Source organism: Columba livia, chromosome 22 (genome assembly GCF_036013475.1).
Source record: "Columba livia isolate bColLiv1 breed racing homer chromosome 22, bColLiv1.pat.W.v2, whole genome shotgun sequence".
NCBI classification, from domain to species: Eukaryota; Metazoa; Chordata; class Aves; order Columbiformes; family Columbidae; genus Columba; species Columba livia.
In genome coordinates, this window is record NC_088623.1 from 6,883,431 (window position 1) to 6,905,822 (window position 22,392).

Genomic DNA, 22,392 nt, shown 5'->3' on the forward strand with positions numbered 1-22,392 from the left:
CAGCATCAGTTCATGCCACATTAAAACACTTTCTTGGCACAATTTATTTTCTGACCCAAACAAATAAGCCATTAGCAAGTCATTAACAATATTCTACCCTAAATTGTCAGTTTAACAGCCCTGTAAAAACATTTTTAGTTTAAAAACAAAAGTGTGCATGCTGTTGATATTAAAACTGCAGTTACTCTTTCAGGAGTACCAGCTGTCTGTTGCACAGCGTTTCCAACACACCCATCTGCGCAGAGGACGGAACGCGGCGGAAGGCGGCAGGCGCGGGGAGAGCCGCTCGCGGCTCCAACGGCGGCCGCGTTGCTCGTGCGCTCCGCTCCAGCCCTTTGCAGAGTTTGGTTCAGGCCGACCAGCAGAGTAAGACAGTGTTTATTGTACATTCGTCTCTAAGTTGAAGTGAACTGAACTAGTGCAATTTAGGCTCAGTTCCAGGTACTGGTGGTTTCAAGCCAGTTCTTGAATAACTCCTCTCAGCTCTTCCTTACGCATGGTTTTCCATGTCGGGCTCCACTGGCACTGCTCCTGGCGCTGCCGCTGCCGCCCCGCGCCGATGAAAGCAAGAACAGGGAGCGGAACAGAAAAGGATCCTGAAACAAACAGCCTCTTGCCAAGGCAGCAAGGATACCATTCCCTCGTGTCCCGGGCTCCATGGATATTTCTATCAGATTTTCATATTGTAAGTGCTCCTCGGGAAGAGAGAAAACTCTGAACAGTGAGTATTATTAGAACTTTTTTTTTGTTAAATAAAGAGGAGGAAAAAAGAAAAAACCAGAGTACTGCAGATTTAATTTCACATCTTGGCTATGCTCTGACAAGGAGAAGCTACCGAAGTCAGCAACTACTTCTTGTCCCAAGCCAGGGATTAATTAATGCCCCTCCCAAAACTTGTACCTGCCCAACCCCCCCAGCCCCAACCCTTCCCATTTCACTTCCCAACTAGACAACACTGTTGGCAAATCAAGACAGCATGAGACTTACATCAATAAAAGTAACAACAAAAAGTGAAGTGTGCCAATGCATCGGGGGAACGGTCCTACGGAGCGGCGGGTCTGCGGCGGCCCTGCTCCCGGGCAGCCGTGCCTGCGCCGAGGGAGCTTGAACGTTCGAGCGCGCCCGTGGTGCCACCAAAGTGCTGCAGAACCACAGGACAAGACACTGGGCGCCTGAACCTTTCCCCCAGGACTCATGTTCAGGGACACGCACGGTTGTCCAACCGAGGGGCCGGGCAGTAGCGCTCAGCGAGCACAATCCGATGCGTCAGCACGAATTCCACGTCTCCAGTTCGGCTCGGTGTAAGGCATGTGGACAAGAGGAGCCGTCAGCAGAGCGCGGCGGGACCGGCGGCAGCGGTGAGCGACGCTCCAGTTTGTCTGACTTTGACCCCGCTCTCAATCCCCGATTCCTACCACAGACAACGAGATTCAGTTTCTACCGCAGCGTTTCTGAGGCTATTTATTTTTGGCCAAGTGTTAAAGACCAACTCCTCTTTGTTTTGATGAAAATGCGGCAACACTGGCAGAAGCTGCAGGAGAAGGAGCGGGGATGTCTGCAGGTGCTCAAACTGCCCTCGAGTGTCACTGCACTGAACCAGGAGGTACTGGATGGGAGCAAACGGGCCCAGCCACGAGCACTGTCACAGAACGCGGATGTTTGAAAACAGAACAGAAGGCAAACAGCTCGGTTACGAACCCTTCCTTGCGGAAGCACACCAGGAGTAAAAAATTCCCGCAAAATTAAAAGGTTAGATTCTCCATCTAAAAAAAGTTTATACATACGCGCTGAAAGTGACCACCACACAGGTCTGAACAGCACCTGACAGTACAGACTAAGACTTAAAGAGCTGATCTCACATTCGGAGTCTTTTAATTAAAAAAAGAGTGGCTACGGCTGGGATGACACAAACGGGACACTCGAGAACACAGCAGAGGCAGAAGGGGCAGCCTCGCCGGCCAGGCCGTGGAAGCGGTGTCACGGGACGGGGCACTTCATGCACAAAATGTATTTTACAAAATACATATCCAAAAGAGCAAAAAAAGCCAACAACGACAAAAAAAAATCCCACCTTGCACTAAACGGTAGCACTCTCAACACCTGCTCTGCTGCCCAGGCCTTGTTTGATAGAGGAGGCGTGTGAAAAAGGGGCGGGGGGAATCCGTGTTTCAGTCTGTTTGTCAAACTGCTCTCCCGGGGCCGTCTGCAGTCATCTGATGTCAGACACGGAGCCCTCGGAGTACGTCGTGGTCATGACCGGAGTGCCGTTGTTCGCCAGACAACCTTGCCTCAAGGTTTCAAAATACGAGGCTTGCACTGGTTTATGATACTGCAGAACTTTGATGGCATCTTCTATCTTAAACCATTCCCTTTTCCTTCCTGTGGGTAGAACGAAAAATCAGTAGATGCAACAAAACAATGTTAACCTTTCTGTGGTTAAATACTACCGTTGATTAGCTTTCAGTCATTACCACGCGCACTAATGCTGCAGGAATAATTACACTGTGTAGCAGCGTCAGCTCAAAAGACACTGGGAAAGTTTCTCTCCGTATTCTCTGATCAAGGGCCACCAACTGCAAGCGCCCCACGGACGGCTCCCCTGTCCCCACGACGGGGGTGGGCACAGGGGGACAGCGGCGGCAGGAACGGCTTACCAATATTGACAGAGTCCTCCCAGTCCTCCAGCACCTCGGTGACGATGAGCACGTACACGTACGTCCTGTGCTTCCTGTCGCGGTTCTGGAAGGCAAGGGGAGCACGGTGACCGCGAAGCTCAAAGGCGCGAGGCGCGCGGGCCGCACGCTGCTGCGCTGGACACTGCCGCGCGGGACGCTGCCGCACCTCACGCGCAGCTCCTCGCTTTGTGCCTGCCTATGAAAAATCACCGCAATTTAAACGAGAGTATTAGTTACTGACAGTATGAATAGGGATTGCGGCCGAAGGTCTCGCTCCTGATCTTTAGGGCAGTACCTTGGGGAGGTTCTGTGGCGGCTGACGGCACTGGGAATATTCACCGCGACACTGCCCTGTCACTGACCAGTTCAACCCAACCGGGAATGGCACATGAGCCATTTTATTTAATGGAGAGCTTTAAGTTTCCCTTCAAACACATTATCTAGTTTATTTCATAACAAACTAGGAAGTGATTTTTACTCCAACACGATATTTACATCAAAATTTCACAGCCTCGGTATCTGTAACTTACCTCAAAAATTCCCACTAATCTTCCTAACGTCCCTTTCACGCCAGCCTAGGGAAAGTTGAGAGAGAAAGAACAGGCTTTAACAAGAGGTCACGACACATTTCCTCAGTTGTTGTGATGAGCACATGAAGCAAAAGCTGCAGAACTCTGTTAATCTGAAAACAACACGGTTGTGAAAAAACTACACAACTGTATCCCGAGCTCTAACCACACACACATTCCCAGGAGCTCTTCCTTCTTTTTCTGTATTAAAAACATTTTGGCCTCAATCTGGAGGAGAAGAAATGTATTTGATAGTTACAAACTGAACAGCGATACACCCTGTGCGGGCAGGCTCTGCGCCGAGGAGGCTCTGCCGCCACCGCACGCCCGCTCCCCTTCGCCACCGCACGCCCGCTCCCCTTCGCCACCGCACGCCCGCTCCCCATCGCCAGCGCACACCCGCTCCCCATCGCCAGCGCACACCCGCTCCCCTTCGCCACCGCACGCCCGCTCCCCATCACCAGCGCACACCCGCTCCCCATCGCCAGCGCACACCTGCTCCCCTTCGCCACCTCACACCCGCTCCCCATCGCCAGCGCACACCCGCTCCCCATCGCCACCGCACGCCCGCTCCCCATCGTTCACATTCCCTCCTCACAGCTGCAGGCGCTTGGAACTCGTGTGCTACGGACAAGATGAGATTTCGCTCCATGACTTAGTTGGTCTGAAACAACACACAGTCCGGCACACAACCCGGCCACGTCTGGACGGTGAATTCAGCAACGCATCCCGAGCCGCTCAGGAAGACGGTGCCCAGGGGGGCCTGACTGTGTCCCGCTTTTCTCTCCCCCCCAACTCCTGTGGTGTTGGTTTGGTTGGGTTTTTAAGCTGTTTGGGTGAGGGCAACTAAATATTTCCCAAGACAAACGCTCTGTCCTGAGCAGCTGCGATACACCCTCTGCTGCCTGTCCAGCTTCCGACCATTTGCTGCACAGTCACACGCTCTCAGAAAGGCAGAACTTTTATTAATGGCAAGATTTTGGCAGTTAGGTTCCCAGTCTACCAGCGAAGACACAGACGCCACACAGCAGAGGCCGAGGCACCTCGCACTCCTAGAAACCCGTAATTCTCCCTGTCACACACTCCCCGACCTCTGCTTCTAGGAAAGAGCTTTTCAACTCAATCCTTTCTGTTGGTTTTGGATGCAAATTGCATTGTCTCATCCGTATTTCTGCCGTTCTGCTCAGCCCGCAGGCAGAGCACTGACTGAGCCGCGGGGCTATTTCTGGAGCCCGCCCGCAATTCCACGAAGGTCAATGTCCGTGTGTCTGCGCACGGCCGGACAGAGCTCGCTGACCTTTGCGGGTGAGCGACTGCTCCTCTGCACAACTGCGCTGCGAAGCGGGATCAGCCCTCAGGACCGAGCCGGGGGCAAGGACTGCGACGAATTTCATCCAGACCAGTCCTTCCGCAGCCCCCAACAGTGAGCGATTTTGTTTAGTAAGCAACCGTATCAATCAGCCAGCAGTAACACAGAGGAACACAAAGCTTCCACCTTCACAACATCCCTACACACAGAAATACATTCAAAGGTGAATCCTAATCAAATGTTTCAGGTAAGTAACTGTCTTAGACCAATACTCTTCACTTGCTCCTGGAGAAGACCACTGAATGTCTGCTCTCCTCACCCACCGGCAGAAGCGCTGAACCAAAGCCCAGAGATGACGTTGTGATGGTTCAGTGCCCTCTCAAGCCCGAGAAGACACAGATTTCTCCGCCGGCAGCTAGCCAGGCTGGAACCCAGGCGCGAACCGCGCTCAGCCAGCCGAGCGCCTCGGCCCAGCGCTCACAGGCACCGGGGCACGCGAGGAGCCCTCCCCGCCGTCCCGGTCACACCGGCGGCGGGAACGCGCTCCGCCTGCGCACTAAGCTCACCCTCCATTCTGCACAAAAAGGCACAAAAAGGCACACCAAGACAAACACATGCTGCAGGAAAATCACGCTGAATTATCATTAGGCAGCTTGGATAGGTAAATCGTGGTCTCTATACAATCACATACTTCATTCAATGGAACCAACAAATGTGGGAGTGGAATTCAGAAGCTCACACAACTTGCCCAAGACATTCAAGAAAACAGTCTATAGCTGTTGTCACTAATGAAGCGAGGCAGATAACGAGCAGCACAAGTGCCAGGCTCCTCTCCGGGCGAGCTCCAGAGCTCCAGCCCTCAGCCCCTTCCCGACTGTGCTGCAGGACAAGCAGCGTTTTCTTGGAAAGTTCAAAGCATAGTCACAGGCTCAGCCAGGCCTGAAGCTGCATCTAAATCCTAATTTGCACCAGATGACTCGGGAGTCTTCTCCTCGGTGCTGAGCGCGCTGAGGATCCCCTGCCCTCGCGGGCACGGCAGCGTCTGCTGGAGGCAGCACAATTTATTTGGGCACGTTCCCCCCAAGCCTCGGAAGGGCTGCACGTGGGACCCCCGCTGCCGTCCTCAGAACACACACGTGTCCCAGGAGGATGCCACCACACCTGTCAACAAGGGGCAGGAGGGCACCAGTACCAACTGTTCCATCTGCAGCACAAAATAAAGCAAATCCCCAGGAAGACACGCTCCGGTATGAAAGGGGACAGACAGAGCCTGCAAAACGCGCTGCTTCCCCACTGCTCCGCAGCCCCACATCAGTTTCACTGTCCAAGGTGTCCCTGCAGAACAGACGCAGCCGGCAGAAGCGCCCGAGGCACAGGCAGCGTCCCCAGAGCAGCACAGGCGTCAAACCGCTGCGCACCCCGAGGGCTGGGCTGGGCTTTCCGGACAAGGAACAAAAAATCCGGAGGAAATGAAGCTTTACTAGTTCTGCTGCTCATGGAACAACTTGTTTTAATAAAGAAAAATTACTGAAGACATCCAAGAACAGCAGGTTCAGGTTTCAAAGCTGAAAATAAGTTTGGGTCAGATGCAAAAAGCAGCCTGCAGCAACACCATCTGTTCCCTGGGACGGCTTTCATTTCCTCCCATCTGAGCTAAGAAAATGTGGGTTGGAATTCCAGCTATTTGACTTTGCTCTATTAGGCTCGCAGCCTGCATCCACTACGGATTACTGCTGGGCAGGACTGTGGTCAAAGCCCAATGTGCGCTCTAATCCCCGCGGCTGGGGCGGCGAATCACCCACCCGCGCTGCTGGCTGGGCCGCCCACGCGCTCCGTCACGGCCTGCGCGGCCAGTCTGTCCGCTGCGGCTCACTGGGGGCTGCACCGACACAGCTGGTTCTTCACTGCATTACAACCGATACACGCTTCTACATTTGTGGAACAGACATTAAACACCATGACAGAGGGAACTTTAAGATGTCACACTCGTTCTGAAGGGGTCTGAGGACACGGGGTAACACAGCAGTGAACTCGGTCCACTGTCTGCACTAGTACTGGATCTAGGAAGAGTTCGATGCCATCAGCTCAGTCACCGGGCCACAGTCCTCGCAACATTTAAAAGAGAGTACTCCTATTTTAGCCCTGGAAGATACCAATATTCATATTCTAAATTACTAACAAAATAAATGAAACAGAAAAGACTATTTATAAAGCATGTTTAAGAGGGGAAACGAGAAACAACAGATCAATGTACTATCATGATGGACTATTTTCGATACTGGCATCACTTGCTGTTTGATCACAGATCCCATGAAGAAAGCACAAGTAACACTCCTGCAATTTTATAGAACTTGACATTTACTAAGTATTTAAAGGTCAGGATGTGAAAGATGCTCTAAGTGCAAAATTAAATGCCTTTGGGTTTAACAGATGAGTGCGGAGGTTTTTTTCAAAGTCACTCTATGATAAGTTTAATTTAGGGCACCTATTTCTAAAACATGTTCTTCACCAGTTGCTCACACCCATAAAAAACCCTTATTCCTAACACGTTAGTTTTGGGGAGAGAATGCAGAAAATCCAAGAAGGCAGAAGCAAAATGCACTCCATTTGTGCTAATGATCATTTTAAAAGGGCTCATCACCCTCCCAGGGCGCGACCCCCAGCGCACACCTGGAGCTCCGCGCTGCGCAGGGCTGACCACATGGACCTCCCACACCTGCCAGCAGCCAGCCGGTTGATTCTGGAGGCTGCTCCCCTTCCGTGTGCCCGTCTGCGGCCCCTTGCCTACAAACGACGCCCAGAACTCAAGTCACTTCAGATTTGATGCAGATGACAGCGAGCGTGACAAGGGTGAGCACCTGTCTACTTTAATACTTGTGCTGGCAGAGATTAATGTAGATAAGGACTATTGCAAACTGGGACAAGGACTTTAACTCAAACTGGGACAGAAGCACCACAGGTTTCACTCTGAGTCAACATTCCATTCTCAGGAGACTTCTAAAATGTTGAAAATCAGAAAGAGGGAAAGGTCCGATTTCTTTAAATGACAGTTATTCCAGCAATCACACGGATGAACTCGAACACATATGTGGTGACATTAAAACGGTGAATACACAAGTTAAAAATCTTAGCTTAGGGAAGCATACTTTCAAAAGCAAATGCATGACATGCGAAAAAAAGAATGAATTGAGAAAAACCAGCCTATTGTCATCTTCAAAGAGCACAAGCAACTGAAAGGATGACGAGTCCTCCCAGCTCTTCCAACTGGCTCTTATTAAAATGGAGAAGGCATACCAAAGTCAGCAAAAGAAAGCCCACTAATTTCTTCCATAACTCTGACCAGCATGCAAACCAGGATAAAGCTGACTTTGTGTTGATTGCCATGGAGGAAACAGGCTCTTCCTCTCCCCACAGGAGCGGCCGACGCTACCTGCTCAGGAACCTCTGCTTTCCCGGCAAGTGCCAGGGGTGCTGGGCTCAGGACAGGAGCAGAGACATGCAGACACCCCCACGCGGAGGTCAGCATCCGCTGCCACCTGTCTGAAACGGCCCGGACCCACACGCACGGGTGACCGCGCATTACCGGCCGGCGCGCACAGGAGCCGCCCGGCAGCCTCCTCCAACTCCCTCTGCCAAACCCACAGCAGCAGCGGGACCCGGGCGCACAGCTCCTTACAGCTGGAACACAGCCAGTGCTCCTCCTGCACGCGCACTCCCCAGCAACACTGTACAGCAAACAGCCCACTGAGCTTCAGACGGCGCGATTATCTGCGTGCGGGCCACAAGCAGGGTGCCGGCACACAAACCCGTCTGCAGAAGGCCCTGCACACCTGAGAGCCTGCCTGCATTTTCCAGCCTCAGCAGCAGCGGCAGAGCGCTCCAGTGACTCCACACACCTGACAGGCCGCTCGTCTGCAGACGGCTTTCAGGTAGCCGTTCTGGTAACGGCACCGGAGAGCTGCACGTCGGGCTGTCAGCGGGTGCGGGAGGCCGGCGCCGGCCGCCGGAGCCCGCGCTGCTCACTGCTCGCCCAGCGGCAGCGAGCGGGTCGCGGCTGTGCCGGGAACGGCTCCAGCCTCAACTGCATCGGGCACCGGTCCACGTGAGCAGGGAGCACCAGCTGAGCTGGGGGATTATCCGAGCCAGCCCAAACCAGTTCCCTCGCCGCAGAGCCAAGGGCCGCGCAGCCACCGAGCGCCACGGAACGAGAGGCTGCTCCCAGGGACCCAGGGTCCGCACGGGTTTATTTCATGGATTCGAAAGGCAAGGCCATGCATCTCCTGTATGGACCCCTGACTGCTGTATCCAATAACTGAATTATTAATAATGATTGGGTTGTAAAGCAGGAGGCTGTAGCTAAAAATGTTCCTATTGTTCTGTTTAAACTCACTTTGGCTTGTAATGCATTCGAAAGGTTGCTGAGTTACTAAAAAAGCAGGAGCTGTACCACAAGCTGGAAGCAAAATCTGCAAGCAGAGATCCCAGTACTAGAGGCACCTAAAGATATCTTAACAAAACAAACTTTCACAGTACAGTCTTTCCTGTCTTCCTGATGAACTGCTACATCACAAAAACATCCAAAGAGAAACACACAACTCGGGAACCACCACATCAGGTTAGTCCAGAGGCCCAAATGCTCAGCATGTTGTCAGACAGCAGCAGGTCCTTCCAAGTGCTTCACAGAAAGACCTTCACACACCAGACAATTAAACAAAGCAACTACTGGAGAAACCTCCTCCCAGCCACATCAGCTAGCTCTTGATTTCTGCTCTGCAGCATAGAGATTTACAACCCTCTTGAAAGCATTTTTAATCCTGCCTTATATAACTGTGAACCTACTTGGTCATCCACATAGAATCATTTAATCGTTTACTGAATCCAAGCATCTCTCCAATTCAACACTATTCAGAAGTGAATTCTGAAGACATGTTTTACATACGGTGTACCAACTGCCATTTGCTGCCTTCAAATTCCTTACGGAGAATAAAATTGTTCTTCCAGCTTGAAGAGAAAACTACGCACCCAGACCATGGATCTGTTTGAGCTGCTGTTTGATCCCCTTTCTGAAATGGCTTCAAGTAAAAACAACAAAACCACAAACACATTAGGAACTGTTGCTTATAACTTTTATGAGCAATCTCTCTTATTCACATAAAACTCAAATGTGTGTTAGACCAAAACATACTCAGGTGCCCACATTTGGAATGTCTTCAGTGGTTCATAAGGTCTTATTCCTACCTTCCACCCAAGTATTAGATAGCTTCACTGAAGCACAGCTGGCGGTTTAGAAATCATTGTTCTTACAGGGAAAACAAAATTGAGAATATCATCGTATGTATTGAAATGACTGTAGCTTAATTTTACCTATTTTCAGTTAAAGGTATCAGGTGAGGAGAAGTTCATTCTGAGTGAGAGCCTTAATTACATTCCCACGCTATCTTTACTTAGGACTCCGGTCTCCCTCCCACGTACAATGTGACCCTACAGTCCTGTTCACCCTAAGGAAAACAAGCAAGAGCAACACCGGTTCCCAGAGCCCGGGCCGACACGCAGCAGCGAGGCCACGGGAGCTCCGGCCTCGCCAGCACTCACCTCTTCACAGACTTCTCGCACAGCGGCCACGTTGGGCTCTTCTTCGGGCTCCATGCCGCCCCCGGGCACGATCCATCGGTCGGGATGACGACTACTGCTCACCAGCAGCACCTGCGGAGAGCGGAGCACAGCTGACGCGCACAGCCAGGCACGCTCGGCCGCACAGCTGCAAAGAGAACCCGCGTTTGCGCTTCCCACACCTCCGAGCCAGCGCGGGTCCTGAGAACACTCCACTCTTTCCAGCACAATTCACAGAATCCCAGACTGGTTGGGGTTGGAAGGGACCTCTGGAGACCATCCACTCCAACCCCTGCTAAAGCATTGAAAACTCTGGCCCCATCCTCTTGACATCCCACAGCGTATGGCCTTCTTCAACACACAAAACACGAGCAGTTAGCCATGCCTCAACAGGGAATGTCAGCTTCACTCATCCTGAGTTCCCGAGGTGGGGGCAGCAGCCCCCGCAGGCCCAGCACGGTGTCCTGTGCCTCTGTCACCCCATCTCTTCCCGCTACACCACACGACTTTTACTGCACCTGGACTCACCACCAGTATCGTGCATGGAAGAGCATGGACTGAAATTCCGAAATGCGAGGCCAGGGCAAAGTTAAAACAAAAGTAATGGTCATTTCAATCACATGTTTTCTTGCCAGGTAAGGAAGCATCGTCTTTGTCATTTCCACTTTCAATTCAGAGTCCCAGCTCAAACAAACAGCAAAAAGCTGCAGAAACAGCTCTTTGGAAGTACAGCACACGTCATGCCATTGAACTCCTGCCACCTTCCACTGGTGAGAAAAAGTATCTGCTAAGAAACCCCTGGCCAAGGCTCCTCCAGGAACGCCTGCGGGACGGCCGGGCCGACACGACGACACAACGCTGCCACAACCTGCAGAGCACGCCGGGAGGAACCCCGAGGTGCAAACAGCACTTTCAGGCAAAGTAAATTAACTTCAGCTGCTCTGGCAATTGAGAGTTTTCTGAATAGAATTAGCATGAACAGCCCTGGCTGGGAAGGAAAAACCCGTCATTCTCACACTTTTATGTAATCAGACTATTTCCTGTTTAAGAAAAAGGAAATCCCATCAAGAGAGAGCAGGAAACGTGCCCTACAAGGTCACTCTTTTACAACAGCTTTACACAGGATATTGCTACCAATGAGCTCTCCCAAGACAAAGGGCCTGGTTCAAAACCAGGGTGAGACGCTGGTGTGCTTCAAAAAACCACACGTCTAAAACGTCCCGTGTCCCAACACAGGCAACCTGTTCAAAGGGACCGAGTATAAAGGTCATTTTAACCCAAATCCCTGTGTTCACAAGGCACACACAACACTGAAACACTTTACAAACTGCCCCAAAGGCACCAAAATGAGATTTGCTGAGAAACAGCCTCTCCCTGGAAACCATGAACAGCGGGTGGAACGGGCCAGGTTCCCACCACATTCCCACCACAAACCTTCCCCGCCAGCTGGATGGTGAACATAAACACCTGGGACCACTCAGTAGCTCCTATGTCTTCAGCACCTCAATTTTTGTTCATTAACTTCTTTATTACAGAAAAAGCATTCGACTGTATACTAGAGAAGATATTTTAACCAAAAGAGTCGTAAAAAATATACCCAAAGTGACTTATTTTAATTTTTAAGTCAGGCCAAAAGACAACGTGGACTCTCCCATCCCAGCAGACTGCTGCCAGGCGCTGCGCTCAGGGCGCCGTGCTCAGGGCTGTGCTCAGGGCACTGTGCTCAGGGCGCCGGGCCCGGCAGGACTCGCAGTCAAGCCTCGCAGTCCTTTTGGAAAAGCATTTGCAGGTGTCGCGTCACAGGCCCAAGTTCTGTTTTCCAGGATTGGATTCTGTCATTTCAAAGCAGGGAAATGAGCAACTCGAGCCTCCCTGGCAATGCGCAAGGCAGCCCTGAAGTAGCTCTCACACACAATCAATGAAATAAGAGAAAGGTTAGAAAAATAAGCAAAGCTTGAAGGCTACAGCAGGGGCTCCCAACCAGTGCTAGACCGTAGCCCTCCTGGTGAGCCGCCTTCAAAGCAGCATGCAGTCAAACAACAAAAACCACACGCAAACCCACCAGCCTTCCCGGGGAGCGGCAGGAAAACACTGAGACCGCGGGGGCTGCTGGACCCACGGCGGCCCCGGGGAGACCCGTGGGAAAGGGGAAAAGAGCTGCTCGCCAGGATGGATCTGGGAGTCCCTGATACCAGCAGCGACCTCACACCAACCTCGTCACGAACAAAGCTGTTGGATTCACAAAAGGGTTGGGGTTTGTTTGTGGTTTTTGTTTTGTTTTAATTTTCCCCCAGAAATAATGGTGCTCTACAATACAAAAGGCTAAGCAACCAAAACAACGCAGAGAATTAGCTCCCAGTTAACAGAGCAGAGATGGAGGGATTCCCAGGCTCTTTCATGCTATGGTGGATTTCAACAACCACCACCACCCAACAAATAAACCAAGAGTAGCTGCTCTATAATGAACAGGATTCCTAGAAAGAGGCTCCACGGAAGCGTTACAGCACAGACAAAAAGGGCTCCAGCACCATGAGCGGACGGGCTACGCGTGATGAGAACAGGAGCCGTGACCCCCCAGGACAGCCCAGTCCCACCCCCGCCAGCCCCAGCACAGTCCAGCGGGCAGACCCATGAGGAACAGACAAGACGTGAAGTACGCGGCCTTGGCCAATCTATAGCTACTGCCACTGGAACAGCCTCTGCACCTTCGTGCTTTCTATCAATATTAAGCCACGAAATCAGGTATTTTGCATAGCAACTAGGGCACAAACCTCCTGACATTTCAACTCCTTTCACACTTCAGCATTATTTATCAGACTGCAAGAAAGTAACATCTCACAGGGCGCTGTAGCGAGGCTGGTGAAGATGGGCGACTTCAATGGCTTTCTCCTCTACAATCTGTCTTTGTTGGAAGTTCTGTTTAATGAGAGTCTCTGTATTCAGGAGTTTGCAGTTCAGCTGCGCGAGCGACTCTCCAATGTGCCCCATGACCAAGCAGGATATTGTAGCCGGTGCAGCTCTGTGTCCAGCATAATAAAGACCTTTTATGCTCTTCTCAAACGTTCTCACAATCCCAACATATTATTGTTACTGTACTTAATGCTTTTATATCTGACAAAACTGGGATCTTGATTTGACCACATCGAACCACCTTTAAACATGAACAGCTGGAGAGGAGCAGGAGGGGAAAGGAGACGCTGTGGTTAGCAAAGCCATGCAAAAATTCAATCTAATCTAACCGGCAGAAACACAGCCCTGATTGCACTACTACAAGACACGCGTTTGGCCAAACTCCCACCGCAGGATGGCTGAACACACGCACCAGGGCTCACAGGAGGGATTCTCCGCTCTCTTGCTATTCGGGGCACGTTCCGGAGCCAGCACACGGTAGTGACGAGCACGGCCTGCGGTCAGCAGCCACGGCCGCCTTGGAACGTGACCATGGCTTCGGCCAACAGCCACAACCCCTCCCCTGCCCACAGCAGCGCGTCCTCGCTGCTCCTCAGGAGGTTACACCGCCTCAGACGAGGGGGATTTCACACACCCCGCTCCGGGGCACAAAGCAGCACCCAGAAACCGGTGACAAAGTCAGAAGGGTAATTATTCCCGCTACAGAACTCGACAAACTAAAGCACAAGTCTTCAAAGAGGAGTGAGAGGTGAACTGGAAGAAGTTCAAGTCACTTCAAGCATTTGGATCGTGTCTATGGTACTATAACCATAGAGGAAAAAGGAAAGAAAATCCTGTTAGTTTTTAGCCTGTTTCTCAGAATAACGATAATAAAGCATTGCATACCGCACTGCTACGCTGCCTTCAAAATACCAAGGGTCATATTACTGTTATTACAGTTTTCTTGTGACTTTCGAGTGACTGCTCGCTCTCACTGACAAGGAACACCATCCAGAGTCCTCTCCCTCCACCGAAATTATGTTCTAGATAACCACAAAACTTATCTGCAACATGCCTGTAGCAGGACAGGGCAACACCTGAACCAGCGCCGCTTGTTTCGGAGGCCAAGGGCCGATAAGGGACACTCCCAGCGAGACCTGGAGCCGATAACCCGTTTCTGCCTGTCCACACCAGCCCACTGACCCCGGACCCGCGCAGCTCCTCGCAGGCTTTCCCAGAGGAACGCGAGCTTCTAAACCCGCTTTTTTTCTTGGTGGGGGAGGGAGAAATTACGGGAGTATTTTGGTCTTTCTACACTGACCAAAGAACTCTGGCCGGCAGCAGCTGCATAGGCGTACACTGACTATTTTGATTATCAAGTCCTGTTCATAAAATAAAGCACACAAAAACCCTACAGCCATGAAAACCCATTGAGAAGCCTTTCAAATGCAAGCAGTTAATCCTATGCATAACACCAATATGTCATTTACACAAGAAAAAGTAACCACCCAAGTCAACATGAATGGAAATAACATTCAAACCACCAGAAGTGTCTTTAAAATAAATCTCCCCGGTAGGTAATTGTATCCCTCTGAATTTCACGTGTTAATGCGAAACTTCTAAGAACAAAGAGTTCCTGTGCATTATCCACTGCACAAAGACCGCTCAGAGCTCCGAATTCTGACCGCAATCCACACCGCACCTGAGGGGTGCCTGACCCGTCTGCGCAGTCAGCCCCTCAATTCTGATAGCAATGCACACCTGAGGGGTGCCTGACCCGTCTGTGCAGTCAGCCCCTCAATTCTGATAGCAATGCACACCTGAGGGGTGCCTGACCCGTCTGTGCAGTCAGCCCCTCAATTCTGATAGCAATGCACACCTGAGGGTGCCTGACCCGTCTGCGCAGTCAGCCCCTCAATTCTGGTAGCAATGCACACCTGAGGGGTGCCTGACCCGTCTGCGCAGTCAGCCCCTCAATTCTGATAGCAATGCACACCTGAGGGTGCCTGACCCGTCTGTGCAGTCAGCCCCTCAATTCTGATAGCAATGCACACCTGAGGGTGCCTGACCCGTCTGCGCAGTCAGCCCCTCAGCCGGACTGCAAACAACTGCTCTAAGACACCGGGCACCCGCGTCCCACTTGCTGGGCACCAGCTACAGCATCTGAACGCTGATACCCATAAGGTATTTTCCTGAGCTTCAGCAGTGTCAAACAGACTCCGATTCTTCAGTGTCGCCCAGCTTACAGAGCCTCCATTAAATTAAGTGAAAATGTAACAATTTCCATTCTTTTGTAGTTTGCGAAAGTACAAGAGACCACAGAATCCATTGTAAAATCATTTATTAAAAGGATAGAAAACACTTTTTAAGATGAAAGCTAGGTTTTGCAAAGGTTTATGCTGTTGCCCTTGCAGAAAGCACAGGAGAAGCACAAGAGAACTGTTCCGAACCGGCCCCTATCCTGCGGTGATGTGTGAGCAGCACAGGGAGGACGTCACAGCCCTTTGATGGAGCTGAAGAGAACACAGAGTCAAGCAGAACCATCAGAACAGAGATTCTGAGACTACTGCATGGAAAATACAACGATCATATGATGCTGGGCTCCCTTAACCTCCCACTGGTGAAGTGCTCCAAGTGCTTTCAGCTATTATTATTTTCATAGTGAGGCGAACGCACAAAGGAGGCCCAGGAACAGCGTGTGATCATCAGTGTGGTTAAAGTCTGAGAAGTGCTGTATGGCACCAGAGCTTGGTTTAAACCTGACCCGGAGAAGCGAGAAGAAAAAGGGTAGTTTGCATTTAAATGACCTCGTCCAGCCCCGGCTCCGGGCCGGTTTGCCTTGGCGCACTTACGCCTTCCAGGCGCTGTGTGAAAGTTCTGCTTGCTCCTCTCAATTTAGGCTTCATTCACCAGTAAGAAAAGACATCCAATCCTGGATCCTATTCTCTCCAAAGCATTTCCTCCAAAAAGTCTTTAAAAACACCCGTTGTTAATGAGCAGCTTGTCCTTTCAGCAGATACAATGCAGGCATGCTTAAACCTGTAGCTGCACCAGTGCGGGACTTAAAGCCAAACGGTTCCTTTTCATTTCTGTTCAAATCTAACGCGGAGACGCTGCCGTTGAGAAGGCTTCCATCTGCTCCCTAAGAGTAAGACAGTAGTGAGATCTGCCGGAACATTTCCTCATTGAAACAGCTGCTCTACACAAAAAAAATACTTGTGTTATTTAGATATAACACCATAATAGCAATATTGAGAGGCACTGCCATCACGAGCCATAAAACGAGTGATTTCAGTGGTAGCACGAGACTCGGAATCTCTTGATCTGCACATCCCCCTTCCCCACGTTTGCACAAATACCAGGGGAGTTTACTCCACGGGAAGGGATGCAAACGGCAGAGTCCCGGCGCTCGGCCGCTCAAAGGTCCTTTGAAGTCCGTCCACACTCGCTTTGAACTAATCCCGTAGATTCCCCTGCTCTCGCTCTCCCAGGCAGACGTCGCTGCGCGGTGCCTTTACTGGTTATGAAACGGGTTCTTCCATACAGCCCAATTAAGAATTATAGGTTTTGCTCCGCTTGAGATCCGTGTTTAAATGAATTCTCCCCGTACTGCTTTTGAAAGGAATGTGTAACAAAGACATCTTTTCAGCCAACGTTTGGTCTTCCAAAAACATTCCAGAGCTTTTCATGTCCCAAACCGCAGCTTCCAAACGCAACAGACAAAACGTGCAACCTCAGGGAAAACCAAATCACTCCAAAACTAAAAAACCCAGAGTATTATTATGTTAAGCCTCTTTATTTACAAATTTAATGCCTAGCCAAAGACATGCTGGTTTAGCAATCTCCATTGACTGCTGAGATGTTAAAGAAAATAAAGTCAACTAACTGAAGAGTTAGGGTGTAAATACCTAAAAAGAAAAGAAAAAATAAGCCTCCTCTGCAAGTGGAATCAGAATTTTTCTTATTTCTTCTCATTCACTGACAAAATTGTTTAATTCAGGAGCTAATTAGAGGTTCAAGAAGGGAGAAAAGTTGCTTTTTAAAATTCATAGCAGGAAGTGAAGGAGAAACACGAGAGCTGAGATCCCAAAAGAAACGGCAACTAGGAAAAGCCAGTCCTAGAAAAATCTCATACTTAGTTCAAGTTACTTATCAAAACAGTTTTTGCCTGTTTTCTTTTTAAACAGTAAGCGCTTAACAGACCTTTAACCAACCCACTTCGGTTCTGGTTTTCCCTCCTCCCTGCAGAGGCCTTTTAAACAGATCTCAATTTCCATTTACACAGAAGGAATCAATAATAAAATACGTCAGTAGCACAAGAAAAATTATTATTCTCCAATAGAAAACCAAAAAATCTTTCACAGACACGTTAAACTCCATAATTGTGTAGATACCACCTTTCTCACCACCGAAGAAGTGCAAGGAGCACTAAGATTAGACAGGCAGACTCGTCTCGAACTAAGGCTGAAACGTCAACAAATGAGAATGAACCTAAGAAATAATTAGAAAGAGAAAGCAATAAAAATCAAGGTTCCCTGCTTGCTGATGTCAATGACGGATACAAGCACCACATAAACACATAACCGGCTCGCAGGCCTCTGCCCGAGCTGAAGCGCCGTGTCTGTGGAGGAGCACTGGGGTGGGACCTGATCCCTTTCCTAACGCGTTCATTGGAAAAGCGCACTTCATGATGGGCTATTGCAGCGTCAGGTTAAATAACAGATACCATAAGTACACATGGTGTTTGGAAGCCTGGGATGTCCTCGGGAGGCCAGTCCAAAATCAAACAAAACTGTAATTCATTGCTTCGCTATCTGTGTCTCACTTACAAAAAGAGCACACAGGTACGCACTTGAGGAAACCAACGTCCATCCCGTGCTGCGTCACTCACGAAGCGACCGGTGCCCCGTCACCGCCACACAGCAGCGCGACCCCGCGGCTGTGACTGGGGGACGGCAGAGCAGGTGCTGACGGCAGAACCTCGCCGCCCGGAGCAGACCCACGGAGGGAGGGGGCACAGTCAGCACCGGACACCACCACGTCCAAACCGCACACGCACCTTCCTGCCCCGGGTCTTCCCGAGCAACTCCAGCCTGAAACGGCACCGATTACAAACCAAGCCACAACACAGACACAACTTTGACATCAAAATGGCTTTAGAGCTCAACTTGAGCAAACTTAACCAGTTTAACTACACGGAGAGAAATCTGTCATAAGTTAGCATGTCTCGGGAACGAGTTTACTCTTCTTTCTTTGACCATCTTGGGTCAGTATTGTGGAAGTGCCATGCGAACAAACCCTTGTGTCACCAACACTGTTCTGAGCTCTGCACACTGGTTCCCAGCAGCCAGAAGACAGGAGAGACCAGCCAAGGGGCTGGCTGGTGCCGTGGGGCCGGCTGGAGCCATGGGGCTGCCCGGAGCCGTGGGGCTGGCCGGAGCCAGGGGGCCGCCCGGAGCCGGGGGGCTGCCCGGAGCCGTGGGGCTGCCCGGAGCCGTGGGGCTGCCCGGAGCTGTGGGGCTGCCTGGAGCTGTGGGGCTGCCCGGAGCCGTGGGGCCGGACGGAGCCGTGGGGCCGGCTGGAGCCATGGGGCTGGCCAGAGCCGTGGGGCCGCCCGGAGCTGCACGACACCGTGAATCGAGGCGTCGTGACACACAGACCAACAACCAGCCAGGAGCTGGGGGCATCAGGCAGCTGTTAATATCACACTTCTGTCTCCAACCACACTGTAGTCAAACAAGGTCAAGCGTCTAACTCTGGAGAAGAATTGCCACACAAATTGTGTAAAAGCGCATCAGGAAGCTCAGATGCCTTCAACCACCTGTGCTGATTAGCCCCAGCACCATGACACAACACAATTATGTTCTTCTTCATAGTTAGATCAAAGCATCATACATTTCCTGAAAGTCGGTGGGAAGGACAGGCTATGATGAACGCTTCACCAAAACATATTGTTTTCTTTTCAAACTATTTATGCTTGAAATGTTGACACTTCACCATGACAGCACAGCTACGCGGGGCTTGTCAAGCCTCCTTCACCGTGTTAAATAATAACTGAACCGTATGCTAATCGACTCTCCTCCAGCGAACTGCCGGCATTCCCTTCCGATTTCCTGTAGCTACAAATATGATAATCAGGAGAACAAAGACTCGAGCACAGCCCACTCAGGAACCAGTAAATGGAATGAAGTACGCCTGACTCCAGAAGATGAGAAAGAGACGCGCAGCCTCGCTTGTCCCCAGCGCCCCAAGCCCACGTTAAGATACCGAAAGAACGGCGAAAAACTGCACATCTGAGTAAACTTTTTCATTTTAACTTCAGACAACAGAACCACCGGGCAGCACGGCCGCCCCCGACTCCCCGATCCGCCTTCAATTCCCACTGCCTCCCCGCCGCTCCGGACAGCGGCTCCCGGCACTCCAGCCGGCCCCTTTTATCCCAGGTTCTTTTTATAAATCCGAGGTCAGGTTTCCTCTCCCATCTCATGTGATGCGCTGGACTGAAGTTCTGCCAGTGTGGTCGCTCCACTCAACTGCCAAATCCCATCCTGTGCCAGAGCGCTCCTACTAGCCCGTTCCACCACCCCACAGCATGTAGATCGGGGCATTTTTCTCGTGTTTGGCGGAGAAAAATAAAGGGGGAGAAACACCAGCTTCCCGAGAGACGTTCAACTGCATCTAGAAAAGAAAATCCCCCCGCAACCAAGCCACGGCCGGCGGCTGCGGGCGCCGCGCGGGTCCCGTGCCCCGCCGGTCCCTCACCTCCTCCTCGCTCTCGCTGCGGAAGCACAGGCAGGCCGCCCGCTTCTTGTAGCCGTCCCCGTCGTAGGTGCGCGTCTGGTTGGACTTGAGCTTCATCATCCTCCGCTCCGAGGGGCGGCCGCGGGGGAGGCCGCAGGACGGCGGGGCCGCGGCCTAGAGGGCGGGGGCGGGCAGGACCCGCCGGGGCTCCCGCGAGGGGCGGGCGGGAAGGACGGGGGGACAGAGGGGGCCGCCTCCCCGTGACAGTCTCTTTCTCGGTCTCGCTCTGTCTCCCGCAGGCCGGGAGCCGCCCGCTATGCGCTGCCGCCTTTCGCCCGCCTCATCCCGCCCTTCACTTCCAGCCGCTCCGCCGCCGCTGCCAACGCTCCGGCCACCGCCAACGACGACGACCGCGACGCCATCTTGGGGCACGCTACGCAAACGGCGTACAGCCGCCGGGCGGGGGAGGCGGCGGCTGCCCCCCGCCGCTACACGGCGCGCCCGCCACGCAGACAGCGCAGCCCGGCTTCCAGAATCGCTCCCCCCCGCGCAGACAGCGCTGCCGCGCCTCCGCCTCCTCTCGCCGCGAGCCCTCTGCGGCGCAGGCCGCCTTCGAGAATAAGGCTGCTCGTAAGCGGGCGGGCGGCTGCGTGCGGGGCGCCCTGGCAGTTACGCAAACGGCGCCGGGGCGGAGCCGGCCCCCAGCGCACATGGCTCCGCTTTGACAGCGGCTCTGCGCAAGCGGCGCAGCCGCGGGGAGCGGAGAACGCCCGTCTTGCGCAAGGCGGGGGCGGCCTGCGCCGGTGGCGGAGCACGGCTGTGGGGTCTCGTCGGAGCGCGGAACAAAGCGGGGGGCCCTGGAGGGACCCTGCACCCCGCGGCGGGGAGGGGGACCCTGCAAGCCGGGTGGCACCAGCACCGAGTGGCCTCACGGGGGTACCTGCAGACCCCCCTTCCGGCACACCTTGCTCCCCTCGGGCCTCCAGGCTCCAAGCACAATTCTACCAGACACCCCATAAGCCCCAAAACTGCAGCCCAGGAGCGGCTGCAGTCAGCATCACCCCAGTGCAGACGCCCCCGCACAGGGCTGGGCGTGTCTGCGCAGCAGTGGCAGGCGGCGGTGTCACCCCAGCGAAGGGCCCAGCACTGGCTCCAGCAGCCGGTCTCTGCTCCACCCCAGCAGACAGCCGGGCATTGCAGGTAAGAAACCTGTAACACAGGTACTGGGGGGATAAAGGCTTTTACCGGGTGAGGATCCCCCAGCGGAGCCGCCAGCCGCGAAGGGGCACCAGCACAGCCGTGCCGCTCACAGCCCGTCCAGCGCCAACGGCAACGCTCCTGCAGAGGACCAGGGTGGGATCCCTGCCCACCGCACAGAGCGCCCGGCCCGGGAGACTCCACTGCTTCAAAACGTGGAAGTCTACTTAGAGTACAGTTCTTCACCCCAGAAGGCAAGTTTTACTTGTTCATTTGGATCTTCCCTTAAATGTTCTAAAAGAACATATGACACATTTAACACTTGATACCGATTGCCACATACTTAAGCACTCCAAGTGATTTTAAACAGTTGCTTAATTCTAAACCTTTTGCAGAACACACCGCTTCCTGAACAGAATCGCACCGATAAATGCACAGGAAGGGTAAACACCACCACCGCGCTGCAGGGGAAAATAAGCAGGACCTTGAACAAAAAGTGCCAGTAGATGCAGACAACCCAGCAGCTCAGGAACACCACTAGCACAGTCAAAAACAGAGCTGCTTTAATTCACATTACCAATGTGTCTTGGCTAAATCCAGTCACCTGGGATCCAGCAGGTCAGTCTGGATTAGGTTTAGGTAAATCGCAACCTACAAACTTCAACAGAGCGTTAGAGAATAGAGAACTTCTCTAACAGAGGCAGATGGATCAGTTAAAACAAAGACTTGAAACGTCAAGTCTCTCCCTTCAGTTCCATAATCCCATGCCCACCATTTCCCTCAGCCCAAACTAGGACTGGAATTAACTCCTTTGGCCCTGGTTCTTGTTCAGGGCAGCCTTAATATCACAGAAGTGCTAGACAAGATACTATTAACCAGGCTACATAAACCCATTCCCAATTAGCATCGTCCCGTTAATTGCTGGCGGGTGACACCTGCTGGTAGGCTGCACAGGGCAGGGAACCCGGGCTGTGCCTCCACACACACCTCCCCTTTCTCAAGCCACGGTTAATTAACGCAGTGATTTCCAAGCTGGGATGAAGGAAACGCTCACCTGCCTGCACTGGTTGTGTCCGGTTCACGCAGGGCCTCGGGCCAACACTGCTCAACTTGCTGAATTTTCTGTCTGCAAAATAAAATTGTCTCTCAGCCCAGCTTTACTGCATTCCTGCGAATTACGAGAAATGAGTGTCTTCCTGTGCAGACAGAAAAACTGCCTGCAGCGCTTCTGCACTGCCGCGAACCAACAATCCTCATTCCTCCGTAAGAACCGCCTCCTCAGAGCAGAACCCTGCGCCAGCAACCACCAAAGCTATGAAGTTCCTTCGTATAACCTGCTTCTAATCACAAGTCATTCTGTTACTGCTGTTACACGCGCCAAAGATTTGAGTCACCTGCTACG

The 22,392-nt window shown here is 52.2% G+C and overlaps 1 protein-coding gene across 6 annotated transcripts; it reads right to left on the reverse strand.

Annotated features, from left to right (window-relative positions):
* Window positions 1-26: 26 nt before the first annotated feature.
* NUDT3 (nudix hydrolase 3) lies at window positions 27-22,240 on the reverse strand. Of its 6 annotated transcripts, XR_010467538.1 has the most exons (6): window positions 19,815-20,410; window positions 10,146-10,256; window positions 3,206-3,250; window positions 2,655-2,739; window positions 2,072-2,379; window positions 27-1,411 (listed from the first exon to the last, which is right to left on the reverse strand). XR_010467538.1 is itself a non-coding variant. In XM_065038546.1 (5 exons), the coding sequence occupies exons 2-5, from the start codon at window positions 10,197-10,199 to the stop codon at window positions 2,210-2,212; spliced, it is 486 nt and encodes a 161-aa protein (XP_064894618.1). In that variant the 5' UTR covers window positions 10,200-10,256; window positions 22,045-22,240; the 3' UTR covers window positions 27-2,209. The 6 variants fall into 6 exon arrangements, 5 of the variants coding, with proteins under 5 accessions (XP_064894618.1, XP_064894614.1, XP_064894617.1 ...); XM_065038546.1 differs by lacking the exon at window positions 19,815-20,410 and adding an exon at window positions 22,045-22,240 and having other exon boundaries at window positions 27-2,379; window positions 2,655-2,871; XM_065038542.1 differs by having other exon boundaries at window positions 27-2,379; window positions 2,655-2,871; window positions 19,815-20,435.
* Between the last annotated feature and the right edge of the window lie 152 nt (window positions 22,241-22,392).